We start from the raw sequence: 13,710 nt of genomic DNA, 5'->3' as shown, positions 1-13,710 counted from the left end.
AACAGAGTGGGGAAATGGATTGGGTGGGGGGGGAGAGGGAAGTATCAAGTTGTTGGGGATGCTTATGACACCTTCACCACCACCCCACACACAATTGTTCCCATATGCGCCCCATGCTATTTTTAAATTATTTTTATTTATTTATTATATTTCTATACTCAATTGCCAAAGCTCTCTGGGAGGTTCACAAAAATTAAAACCACAAGTACAGCATAATAGATGTTAAAAATGAAAAATGTAAAAAAAAAAAAAATAGGGCAGAAATAGCAAGGGTTTGGTAACTCCACAGACACCACACAACCCATGATCAGTAACATGCCCCCAAGCCTCCTTTTTTTTTTTTAAGGAATGTTGAACAAATTACATTTAAAAATAGCTATGGGCTTCCAGGGCCCCTTCTGACCTACACACACACACCACTTTAAACTCACAAATGAAGCAGCCCATATTCTGGCTGCTGGTGCTTCCCACTAGTTTCTCTTAAAAAACAAGCAGGAACAGGAAGATATATATATATATATATTTTAAAAAAACCTAGCTCATTAGCTGTGGACATCTTGAGGAGAAACAAATGCCTGGGTCCTGGTTTAGCTCTAGGTGAATGGATCAGAACCATATCTGGAAGTCTGGCAGAGCAGTCCTCACAGATGCTGTGACTTACAGCCTAAAGGATGTAGAGAGAAAGAGAGTCCTTGAGCCACAGGAGGAAGGACACCGAGAGTTTGCTGCTGTCATGCACCAGCCAGCCACCTGCCATCACGAATGGAGGTTGGGAAGAGAGGAAAGGAGACAGACCAATGCTACACAGTCAGGGTCAGTGACTTGCCATCCCCTGGTGAAAGGCGGAGAGAATGGACTTGGCTGGCAGATCACTCCCACCACCCTTAATAAGAAATCAACCCAGCTTCTAGCATTCCCTTGTTCGATATATGAAATGTGAGGCTGCCATTTTTTACTTAGACCGTTGGTCCATATAGTCCAGTCTTATCTATTTGGCGTCATCTCCCAGTGGTTGCAAGGTGATCACCTCTGAGCTCCCCAGGATTGTGGTAACATGATGGGTTGGTTACATTAAGTAACCTTAAATAGTATATATACTTAAAGGTGTGTGAAGTAAAACATTTTAATATTTTGTTGCCAATGGCGGAGGTATACATTATACCAAGTGCCCTTTAGTTCAAAATGATTTGTTTTCTTTTGTATTTGCGAAAGATAATCAAAATTTGATTATGACTTATTCTTGCAATTTAAAATAAATTTAGCAGTTTCAAGTTTTTGCTTCTTATTTTTTCTACAAAACATCTGCTCTTAAAAATAGAAGTTGGCAATTTTGGGGTGGGTGGGGTGAAAGTAGCTCACCTTGCCTAGGGCGCAAAATAGTCTGGCACTGGCCCTGGGCGTATGAGGAAATGGCTCCCTGCTGCACCACCAAAGACAAGGTACATGCAGCACCTAGTAAAATTCCCTCTTTATCACAACGGTTAAAGCTGCAGGAGTTATACTAGCGTGACCAGATACAAAAGAGGGCAGGGCTTCTACAACTTTAACTGTTCATCTCCTTGGAATCATGCCCCTGGATTTAAAGTTTTGGGACAAAAGTCTTTTTAATCACCCCCCCTCCCAAAAAAGAGACAATATTTTAGCAGAATAAAGCCAGCTTACTCTGCTAAAACCTAACTAACTAACTCTGGTATATTGCATTGTTCTGGCACTGCTTTCAGATGAAATAACTGCATGTTTACTTGGAAGTAACTCTCATTGAATTTCATACAACTTACACCCAAGTAATTGTGTATGGGCTTACAGTAGTGATGGGCAACCCCACAAGGTTCAATTCAGACCAAAATTAGCAATAACAAGCAAAAGTCGAGAATGCTCAAAAAATGGTATTTTCTTGGAAAGTTTAAAATTGTCTCAAAAATGTTTGCTCCCTTCCTTTGGAACTTAGAAAAACACAGTAGCGTCATTCGAAGCTCCAGAGGAAAGGAAGGGGGAGAGAGGGGAGGGGGAGAGAGAGAGAAGGAGGAAGGAAAAGGGGGGGGAAGCCCCTCTCTTTCTGCTTCTGTTGCTGCCACAACAGGTGTTGCCAGGTAAGTGAGGATGAGGGAAAGGAACAGTTCTCCTTCTGTAATGATCACCTTTATATTGAAGATGAGTACTATGAGTCACCAAGGTTCATATTCCAAGCCAAGGAATGACACACATTGCTGACATCACAAATTTACAGCTGTAGTTTTATCGACTTAGTGGGAATTGTTTCCAAGTAAACATTCCCAAGCTGTGATCCCACACAGTCACACAGAAGTTGACTGAAACTGTTTCCAAACAGATTCTTATGGATTGAGAAATCAGAGGTCAAACGACTACAACAAAATTAATTAAAACAAAAGCGTAAAGATGGGAATGATTAGGAAATTTAGCCAATGAAATTCTTCCATCTGTTAAATGTATTTCATGTTTTCGTAAATAGTATAGTCAAACACCTGTTTCTCGTGAGCTTCAAAATAAAAGTGAACCCACAATTCAGTTATTCTTTCCCCTGCCCTGCCCCAATGCACATTACCTGGCATTTAGCATACTGCTGAACAGTGTGCTCGTTCATCCATTGTGTTTCTAGGATTCCTGATGATTTTGTTTTGCTGTTTAGAACCTGTTAACAAAGAAAATAAAGTACAATATTAAGTGTTTTGGAAAGTGACTCCTCTTACGTTGGTGAAATTGGAAGGTCTCTTCTAAAAATGTATAAGGAACACTTGGCTGATATTCATCATAATGAAACAAGTGGTAGGCCCTCAGAGCAATAAGCAAACATTAAAATAATCTGATATAAAAAAACAAACAAATAGGGAATTAAGAGCAGAACAGCACTATCCTTAAAACACACCAGAGAGTGGAATTAATCCCATTTTAAATAGGGTGACCATATTTGGGAAACCAAAAAAAGAGGACACCTAGTGTGTATGTGGGGAAGCAGCTTTCTGAGTCCTGCAGAAAGTACGTTATTCCCCTGCCACCTTAAAGAACCCGATTGGAGTGGAGGAGGGGAAAGGATTTCATTCTGCACCACCACCATCCACTACAATTGGGGCCTTTTCTATAATGTCCACGAATGACCCACTTTCCCCTTTAAGACCTCAATTGGAGCTCAGGGTGGGGGAATGATGTGCCTCAAGAAAGCATGTCATTCACTCCTGCCATTCTAATGGCAGCCTTAAAGGGGAAGGTGTGTCATTCCAGGACATTATTGAAAATTATAGAAAATCCCCCCTGACACCATGGAAAGAACAAAAACCAGGACAAATCCGGGGAAATCCTGACAGTTGGTCACCCTATTTTAAAGTTACTCCAAGCCTAACAGAACATAAAGATTTTTACAGCCCACCTAAAGCTAAGTAAAGATGGAGCCAATCTGACCTCCCCTCAGAAGGAAATCCCACATGTGCATGGGAAATGCCTCATATTGCCAACCTCGGCTCTCATGGTGGTGGTGGTTATAACACAGCCTCTGAAGTTGTTATAACAATTTTAGTATCAAACAAGTACTTTTCTCCTTCCTGAAGCATCGGTCTCTCCCCCATTCCTATTGCAGACCTTTTGATCCTATTTCAAAGTCCCAATCCCAGTCTTCCACTTCTGCTTGTTATTCCCAAACTCATTTCTTATTTTCTCTGAGCAGCTAGAACAGAGGTTTCAGCTGCTGTATTCATGGCAACGTCTATGCGGCCTGAACTCCTTCCCCTGTTTCTCAAGCATGTTTGCTGCTTGTTTTGCTCATGGCATCTCTCCAGTATCATTCCACAAAAAATGTGCGTTTTGCCTCTTCTACTCATTCATACCTCTCATCCCAGGTGTTTTAATATTTGGGAAACAGCTGGGGGGCATTGAAGAGATGCCTCACCTTGGCAATGAGTGGGCTTTGAGAGGCATGTGTGACATCTGGCTCTCACTATCGGTGGAGCAATTTCCTTACATGCACATCAGTCTAGATAAGAAAAGAAAGAAACAACATGCATACCCATAACCGCAGCGCACCCAGAATCTCTAAAGCAGCCATTCGGTTTTATGTTTCTTACCTGAGGGAAAGTAGAAGGTGATCCCATTGTAGAAACCTTTGGCTTCAAGTCACATGCTGCTAAAAGTACATCTGACTGAGACGTGGTTCCTAAAAGATTTTTACTGACGTTGAAATGGTAAAAGCTGCTAAGCAGGTGTTATGAACACTGAGTCAGAGCCCCACCTCTTTGGGGATTTCAGAAGTAGAAAGACTCTCCACCTACTTTGCTTGCACAGTGCACACAACAGTTGTAAGAAAGGTTTTTCCCCCATGTGGGGATTGTGAAACTGGCATGAGAGTCATCCATATTCTACAGATTCCATGGGAGAGGGTCACTGGTCTTAACACATGAATAAGTGTTCTTAGAATTGCATCCACTAAAGCAATTTAGTGTTTACCTCTCACCTTGTTATCCCTGTAAAGGAAGAGAGCCCAGCAACTACTGGTTTTCCACACTGGATTTAGCACGGAACCCCAGGGAGACACTCCAGGCTCACACAATATGAGGTTTTAGACCTTTTATTAGGAGAAGGGCAGGAACACAGGTTTTTTAAATCCAAAAATACATGCACACTAATGGAACCCAACACCACAAGCTAAAATCTATCACAGGTTACATACATCACCGGTCTCCTTTTCGGCCGACAGCAGACACCCCTCGGCCTCTCCCCAACCTCTTTATACCCTTCCCCCAGGCTCCAAACTTCCTCCCTCCCCAATTAGATGTATAGTGTTTTTTCACACCCCGGGCCGCCTGGCTCATCGCTCAAGGCCGTTGCAACTTCTCCATTCTGGTGCTGCCCACATGCATCTGTGTTTCTTATCAGTTCTTCTCTAAAACCATAAAAATAAGATCATAAAACAAAGTTAAAAGTCATGCCATGCTCTAGGAACAGGTTAACCCTTGCCTTACCCTTACAATCCTAAATGCTAGATATAGGGCACAATCCTATAGATTACTTGGAAGCCCTGAGGTTGGAGGCTTCTGAGTTTCCTATGCCCTGCCAGGCTGAAGCAGGCAGGACAGGAGGAGTGGCAAAAACAATTTTTGCCTCCCTCCCTGTCTTCTCTCTTGGGTGATTTTCTCTAGATGGGTTTTTTAGCCTGTCTGGTGAGGTGGGAGGGAAGGAGGCTAGAGGAAACTCTGGATTAGGGGTGTGCACGGACCCCCCAATCCGCTTCGTGGCCCGATCCGGAAAATCCGGATCGGGCCCGATCCTCTTTGCGCCGCTCCGCAGAGCGAGATCTGGCTTCGCCGCCGTTGTTGGACGGCGGCGGCAGCAGCGCAAGAAAAGCCACTCCCATCCCCTTACCTGCGTCTGTTATCGCGGGCTTCAATTGAGGCCTCTGTTGAAGCCAGAAGAGGCTTCGGCCTTCACTTCCACCTTCAACTGGGGCCGCAATTGAAGCCTACGACGGACGCAGGTAAGCATCCCTCCTCCCTGCTCCTTTACCTGGCAGCGCCGGCGCTGCATGAATGGCGGCTCTGGCGGCGCCAGGTAGGCCAGCCCCCCCTGCCCCCTTACCTGCATCCATCACGGGCTTCAATTGAAGCCCTGGTTGAAGCCGGAAGAGGCCTCGGCCTTCACTTCCGCCTTCAACCGGGGCCTCAATTGAAGCCCGCGACGGACGCAGGTAAGCGTCCCTCCTCCCTTACCTGCTGCTGCCACATGAATGGCGGCACCAGCAGTGCCAGATGAGTCCCCTCCCCCCCCACTTACCTGCAGTCGACGCTCCGGATTGAGGCGATCCTCTTCGCCTCGATCCGCAGCCCCCCGACTCTCTTCGCCTCCGCCTTTTCCGGAGGCGAATTAGGCCGCCTCGCTCCTACTTCTCTGAACCGAAGAGAAGCAGAGCACAAATCATATCCTGGCCTCTCTGGTCTCCTCTCTTTCCCACACACTGAAATGCCCCCTTTCGCCTCTCTGAGGTTAGTTTTCTGACCTTGGAAGGCAGCTGACATGGTTCTTTCTGTGCTGGCTGAGAGGAAGCAGGAGAGATAAGGTAACCTCCCTTGTGGACTGTTCCCTTGTTACCTTTTTGATAAGGTAACCTCCCTTGTGGACTGTGGGAATGCTGTAGACATCATATATCTTGACTTCAGCAAAGCTTTCGACAAAGTGCTCCATGATATTCTGATTAACAAACTAGCTAAAAGTGGGCTAGATGGAACAACTATTAGGTGGATTCACAGTTGGCTACAGAATCGGACTCAAAGAGTACTTGTCAATGGAACCTTCTCAAACTGGGGAGAGGCAACGAGTGGGGTACCGCAGGGCTCAGTCCTGGGCCCAGTGCTCTTCAACATTTTTATTAATGATTTGGACGAGGAGGTGCAGGGAACGCTGATCAAATTTGCAGATGACACAAAATTGAGTGGGATAGCTAATACCCTGGAAGACAGAAACAAACTTCAAAGTGATCTTGATAGGCTGGAGTGCTGGGCTGAAAACAACAGAATGAAATTTAATAGGGATAAATGCCAAGTTCTACATTTAGGAAATAGAAACCAAAGGCACAGTTACAAGATGGGGGATACTTGGCTCAGCAATACTACAAACGAGAAGGATCTTGGAATTGTTGTAGATCACAAGCTGAATATGAGCCAACAGTGCAATATGGCTGCAAGAAAGGCAAATGTTATTTTGCGCTGCATTAATAGAAGTATAGCTTCCAAATCACGTGAGGTACTGGATCCTCTCTATTCGGCCCTGGTTAGGCCTCATCTAGAGTATTGCGTCCAGTTCTGGGCTCCACAATTCAAGAAGGACTCAGACAAGCTGGAGCGTGTTCAGAGGAGGGCAACCAGGACGATCAAGGGTCTGGAAACAAAGCCCTATGAAGAGAGACTGAAAGAACTGGGCATGTTTAGCCTGGAGAAGAGAAGATTGAGGGGAGACATGATAGCACTCTTCAAATACTTAAAAGGTTGTCACACAGAGGTGGGCCAGGATCTCTTCTCGATCCTCCCAGAGTGCAGGACACGGAATAATGGGCTCAAGTTAAAGGAAGCCAGATTCCAGCTGGACATCAGAAAAACTTCCTGACTGTTAGAGCAGTACGACAATGGAATCAGTTACCTAGGGAGGTTGTGGGCTCTCCCACACTAGAGGCCTTCAAGAGGCAGCTGGACAAGCATCTTTCAGGGATGCTTTAGGGTGGATTCCTGCATTGAGCAGGGGGTTGGACTCGATGGCCTTGTAGGACCCTTCCAACTCTGCTATTCTATGATTCTATGATGCTATGAGAGTGTTGTCTCTGACATTGGGGTTTATTCCAAGTTGTCCTATGGTCCTGGGATGCTTGCCCAGGGACCATAGAATTGCTATTATAGTTACAAATTCGCTTAATATTCAACTGCCACAATTTCAGCATGATATATAATTTTAGGGGAGTAAAAAATAAGCCAAAGGCAAGGGCGGAACCAAGGAATCTTCTACAATAATATTATTAGTAAAAGGTTTATTACTAATAATATAATTGTAGAAGATTCCTTGGTTTCGCCCTTGCCTTTGGCTTATTTTTTGCTCCCTTAGGGGTTTTTCCTTCTTTTCACACATATAATTTTAGGGCCCAGCTACAGATGATGACACAAACAAAGAAAAGAAAAACTGCTTTGGGAATGAAGGAGAATGGAAATGTGGCAAGGGATAAATTATTAACCCTTTTCTCCCACCCTAAGTTTTCCAGCTCCGAAATATTTCCAGCTACTTTCCCCCTTGTGGTTCTCAACATGCATTTGTCATCTTCTGAAGTACCTTTTCATTAGGCATAAACACAACAGTACTATTGGGCTATGTATAACTAGGGATGGGGAAGAAATTTGTTCAGTTCACATTTTAATGCAAACTCACATAATTTCACACTTTGAAACTACTATGTGAATTGAAACCCAGTTATCCTTCAAAATTTGCACTTTTCCAAATTTAGAATTCTCCAGTAAAAGAAAATCTGTACAAAAATGCAGAGAGGTCTGCCTGGTGCCTACACTGTACTCCTTTCGTCGCCAGCTGAAGACCTTTTTATTCTCTCAGTATTTTAACACTTAATTTTAACTTAAATTTACATTTTACTGTTTTAACTCTGTATTTTAATTTTATATCAATTTTGCTGTGTGGTTTTTATCCTGGTTGTGCTTTTTATACTGTATTTTGTATTGGTGCTTTTAACCTCTTGGTTTTTTTTATTATGGTTTTAATTTTTGTGAACCGCCCAGAGAGCTTCGGCTATTGGGCGGTATAAAAATGTAATAAATAAATAAATAAATAAATATTTCTAAAAGCACAGGAGTTCATTTACTCTTTTTCTTCTGGGAGACTAAGAGCTCCATCACACCAGGAGTTAACACGTTCCCTACTGTTGCTTCTCCACCTGTGTTTCCGTTCCTCAGTTACTTCCTCTTTCAAAAGAGGAAGTACAGAACGAGCACGAGACCCATTGAGTTTGCTGTTCTAATGGCGCTGCTCCTCCTGCATACAGAAGGAAAGAGCAGCGATTCCAAGTTTAAAAAAACATCGGACTTAATGAGGGGTGTTTTTCTGTCACACAAGGAAGGCCAGAAGGGGCGGAAGGCACGTGGGAGGCTGACGACATCATGTGAGGGACCTGAGCAAACTCTGTGCGTGCCCAGTAATGAATGTGCAATAAAACGCTCGTCAGATGGAGCTTTATGAGAGCAATCTTATGGTATCTGCCTGAGCATCCCAGGGACCAAAGGATGCATTGGATTCCTCTCTGAGGCCATAGCTAGATGGAGCGATATCCCAGGGATCATCCCTGTGTGTTCACATGATGCACAGGGCATCCCCAGAGAAGGGAGGGATGATCCCTCCATTTCCCCGGGATTTTGCCCTACCCTTTTAGCCTGGTTTTTCTGCTGTCCCGGGCTGATCCTGAGACCATGGAACATGTGGCCGGGGGTCGCGGTTTGTCCCAGCTCCTCAGGAGCTCTGTGCCCATCGGGGATGGGGTGGGGGGAGCATGAGCCTTTTTTTAAAAAAAATACTCAAGGTTTGAGCAGGAGCACTCCTGTGCTCCTCTCTGATAGGAAAAATAAACAAAATGGCAGGCGCAACATCCTCTTCCTTTTAGGACATCGCACACTGTGTGTGGACAGAGGAGGAGATTTCACAAGATCCTCCTTCCTCCGTCACGCTAGACCTGGTAGGTCTAGCCATGGTCTGAGATTGGAGATAATACTCTGGTCTCATAAAAAGGGAGTTGGATATCCATCCCCTTCTCCTGCCTCCTTGCAAGGAGAGAAGAGCAGTAGCTGCTTCTCCAAGGTCAAAAAATTGACCTTGGAGGAGTGGGAGCGTTCTGGTGGGCAGGGGAGGAAACCAGAGAAGCCAAGATATGATTTATCCTGAGACTCTTCCAACCTCCTTCCCACCCCTCTGAAGTGCCTTCAAAGATCTTTGGATGGGGAGGCAAAGATCATTTCCACCATTCCTCCTGCCCTGCTGGCTTCAGCTCAGCAAGACATAGGAATCTTGGAAACCTCTGAGTTCAGGAGCTTCTAAGCAGCAATGGTGCAGTATATAGGATTGCGCCCTAAATGCATATAAGTGGCTTGGGGAGTATAGCTTTTTACCCTGTTCTGGATATGGGAAGAGAAGACTTTCACTATTGGCATAGGCCCCTTTCCCTCAAGGGTTCCCCAGAAAACCATTCTGTTTCCACAGACTTATCCTCCACAACTGAACCTCACCTGAATATACTCCAATGATGTAAGGAGTGTGTGACTTCAGGGGAAGGGATTGGGGCTTCATGAAGGAGAGCCTAGGGAGGTGTCCTGGCAGTAGGGATGTGATGATCACCTGAAATGGTGGGTGGAATCTGACTGAATGAAATGTGGTTCCCTCTCCATATGAGTGGCAAGGCGTTTCCGGTCTTGGATCTTGCCCAACATTTATTAGTTGATTATATTGATGGATTACACTTGTATCCTGCCCTTTCTCCAAGGAACTCAGGATCCATACATGGTTCTGGCACACGCATTCTATATATGACATCTAACATCAAAGCTATATTTTATTTATTAAGATAATTTATAACCTGCCCTTTTATTGCAATTGCAATACAAAGGGTGACTTAAAATTAAAGATAAAATTAATAATGTCAGTAAACCAATAAAACAATATTAAATAGAGACATGCACAACAGAGAGGGGAAAAAACTAACAAAGATCAGTTTAGTAAAATTGCGTTGACTGAGCCCAATAGGCCAAAATACTACTGTAAAAAATTTCATTAAATAATTAAAAGGAGAGAGAGAGAGAGAGGCAGGCAGTTAGGCAGGCAGGCAGGCAGGCAGATCTCCTGAGGCATAATGTTCCACTGCTTGGGTACAGCCTGAGATAAAGCCCTCTCATGTCCTCACCAACTATGACAGTCTGTGGAAGTCAGGATGTTGAGAGGAAACTTCTCGGCATGTATTAAGAAGCAGGTCAGTTTGTACTGGAGGAGATTGTCTTTCAGGTAGACTGGACTGAAAACACTTATTTATTTATTTATTTATTTATATTTATTGCATTTCTATACCTCCCAATAGCTGAAGCTCTCTGGGTGGTTTACAAAATTAAGACAATTCAAAACCAAGCAACAGTATAAAACCATAATCCTGCAATCTTGGGACGATCCCGAGACTGTGGGGAAAATTGGGCTAAAAGCCATCCCAGTTATCCCAGGGAAATAGAGGTATCTTCCCTCCCTGCCCCTGGGATCCCCTGTGCATCATGTGGATGATCCCAGGACGATCCCAGGGATAAGGCATGGTGTAGACATGCCCAGTGTTGGTGGTTGTTGCATATTCCCCAGTTATGGCACTTTGTGGGTGTACACTCATACTTCAAGAAGGACTGGTTCCTGCATTGCCCACCAATATACATCCTGCCCTGGCTGCAAGGAGTGCCATCTCTCACTGCTCCAATATCAGCTGTCTCCATTCCAATGTGGTAGTCTGTACCCAGCAATGATGGCTGCCAGTGGCCGTTTGAAATATGGTGCTATCTTCCTTCAGAGATGGTAATATCTGCACTCCTTCACATTGAATTCGACCACACAGGATATTCTTAGCCTTACATTTTTCATAATGGCCATTTTGAATGCCACAGTCGCCAAAGCGATCCCTTCGGGCACAACTTTCTGCAGCAACGGTGGCTTTCTTGCCAAAGATCATTTTGCACTGCCCAACAGCATAAGCACACTTCCCCAAATAACAGTATGCATGTTTGTCACACTCCATACCATCTTGTACATGAACATCTTCCGGACACCTCTGAGAAGCTCCAGTGCAATACTCAGGAAGATCACAGTTGCCCATCTTTTCTCTGCAAACAGTTCCAGCTGGATGATACTGACAGTTGGCACAGCACCGTCCAGTATTACAAGTAGCACCTGAACGAAGCATCCAGTTAGATTGGCAACATAGATCCAATTTACATTGAACTTCAGCACCACAGTCACATTGCTCTCCGTTTTCCACAATTTTATTGCCACAGTATTTGAGTCTAAACCTATTTTCAGGATCTGATCGAATTAACAAGCAATTAGAGTTCCTTAGCTTGAAATAATAATTATAGCTGCAATTGCTAAACTTGTCAGCTTTAAACAGAGTTGGAGCCATAATTGAAATCATTAAGCAGCAGAATGATTTTGTCAGCAGTATGTATGAGGTTCTTTTCTGATGATATCTGTATCCCAACTATGGACACAATAACTCCAAGCAGGTTATATAATGCATTTGCTGTATGGACAATCTCTAGAGCATGTACAGCAACTAAGGTTTCATTCTTGCCAAACTTGTGATATCGTTGATTTTCCATCACAACTGCAACATCTGCATACCTGGTGTGTGTCCACCAGTCTCCTTCAGAAGCTTTAGCTGCTAATTTCTCTGTGTTCTGGATCATGGCTTCTTGATGACTTTAGGTCTTATTTTTGAATAGCAACAGACCCCTGAGTCCCCCTGAGCAAGTACTGAGGGAGACCAAAGAGTGAGGATTGCTCTGAAAGAAACCATTGTAGGAACTGTCATCCCTGATGAAAGGACAGTTCAGCTGGAGGTCCCTCTTTTTGCTATAGGTGAAGATTAGGAAGTGTTTAGGGATAAAGTTCTTCTTCTGCATGAGGTGCACTAAATGGCTCTTTCCCTCAATCTGAAGCAGGTAGCTGACATCCTGAGGTTCTTGTTCTCCATAACTGGGGATCAATTTTCTTGGAATGGTCACCTCATATGATGCATACCTAAAACCCAGAGAAAATTTCTGGCAAGCTGTCTCACGAAGGACACTCTGTAAGATCAGCAGTGCCAGCTGTACAAAATGGTGCATCATTTTCTCTGTCAGAGGAAAGAATAGCTTGGAACACCCCACCTCCAGCTTCTCGTGCCAGTCACAACAGCTGTGCATCTATTGTACAGCTGTTAATGGGCCAGAAGCAAAATGGGAAGGTGACCCTAGATGAGAGATGCAACTGCCACCTTTGGAATGTGGGCAAGGCTAGGCGAATCAGGGAGATATATAATGGAAGGTGATCCATTTTGTTGCACTCTCAAGGAAGAGGGCTTCAGCCTTCAAGTAAGCCTTCTGTAACTCTAACAGTTGTTGAGAAACAGTAATTTTGTTAAATAGAGCTTGTTATACAGTGGTGAGCAAAGTTTTATCTGGCTCACATTTCCTTCACTGCGCAGCTATTCAAGGTATAGGAATGCTGTCTTCTTTTGTATCTAGTCATGCTAATCACTGTAATTTCACATTTGGCATACTTGACAGATAGAAGAGCCAACTGTATGTCCTCTTTTTGTTCCTGATGTAGCAATATCCCATGGTGCTCCTGCTAGGGAAGATTAGCTGACTTGCAAGAGAAACAACAAAGGAAGAGAAACCCAACCCATGACGCTGCCTACTGAGATATGTATGTCACCGTGTGGGCTCTCTCTTTTTCAAGGAACATGAATAGCAGATGAAAGGCTCTAGTTACTTCAACCTTCCCTGACTATGAGGACAGCTAGTGGGATGGAACCTTGAAGGTTCTAATTAAGCAAAGTTGGATTGTTTTCCATACAATCACCCATTGAGAGCCTAGTTCTAAAAAGCAAATATTGAGTAGCCTATGAAAATTCAGCTAAATAGCTAAAACTGTAACAAGGACTATAAACTCCAAGAATGCTTCCAGACTAGGTTTTTATTGGGTTTTTTTGCCCTGCCTCATTCACAGATACAGGTGGTCCAGTTGATGACACTTTCCACTGGTAGCCCTCTTGTGTTTTCCCACCACCTCACCATCTTTTTTTATTATTACCTCCCAAAAGCAGTTAAGGATGAGAACTCAGAATAGTTGCACAGTATCTTTTGAGTGGTAGCACTAAGAGCCACCAGTTTGGAAGCATCCTGTGATTCAAGAGATTGGAAAACAGCTTAGAAATACTGTGGGAGCTGGTCACATGCATTTTCAGAAAACCTATGTCCTCTTCTGTCATGGATGTTCTAGGGTGCTTCCAGAAGGAGGGCTCCTAGTGCTACTAATTAGAAGACATTGTGCAGCTATTCTGTTCCCCCCTCCTAAAAGGATATTTTGTGTTAAGAAAAAAGATGGAGGAGGCCAAGAAAAACATGGGAGGATTATAGATGTCTGGACCTGCCTTCCCTTAAAATT

The 13,710-nt window shown here is 44.0% G+C and overlaps 1 protein-coding gene and 1 pseudogene across 1 annotated transcript in view; both read right to left on the bottom strand.

Annotated features, from left to right (window-relative positions):
• The window catches only part of LOC134392933 (cytosolic phospholipase A2 epsilon-like), a 73,593-nt gene extending 69,453 nt beyond the window's left edge, over window positions 1-4,140 (bottom strand). Inside the window, exons 1-2 of the mRNA XM_063117699.1 lie at window positions 4,074-4,140; window positions 2,564-2,650 (exon numbers count right to left, since the gene is read on the bottom strand). Of these exons, the coding sequence (XP_062973769.1) occupies window positions 2,564-2,650; window positions 4,074-4,100 (114 nt within the window). The 5' untranslated portion in view covers window positions 4,101-4,140. The remainder of the gene's footprint in view (window positions 1-2,563; window positions 2,651-4,073) is intronic.
• A 4,365-nt stretch (window positions 4,141-8,505) lies between these two features.
• On the bottom strand, window positions 8,506-12,389 carry LOC134393427 (disintegrin and metalloproteinase domain-containing protein 29-like; annotated as a pseudogene).
• Window positions 12,390-13,710: the final 1,321 nt, after the last annotated feature.

This window comes from Elgaria multicarinata, chromosome 2 (genome assembly GCF_023053635.1).
Source record: "Elgaria multicarinata webbii isolate HBS135686 ecotype San Diego chromosome 2, rElgMul1.1.pri, whole genome shotgun sequence".
Lineage (NCBI taxonomy): Eukaryota > Metazoa > Chordata > Lepidosauria > Squamata > Anguidae > Elgaria > Elgaria multicarinata.
The sequence above is the reverse complement of the archived record's forward strand: the minus strand, read 5'-3'. Positions and strand labels throughout refer to the sequence as shown.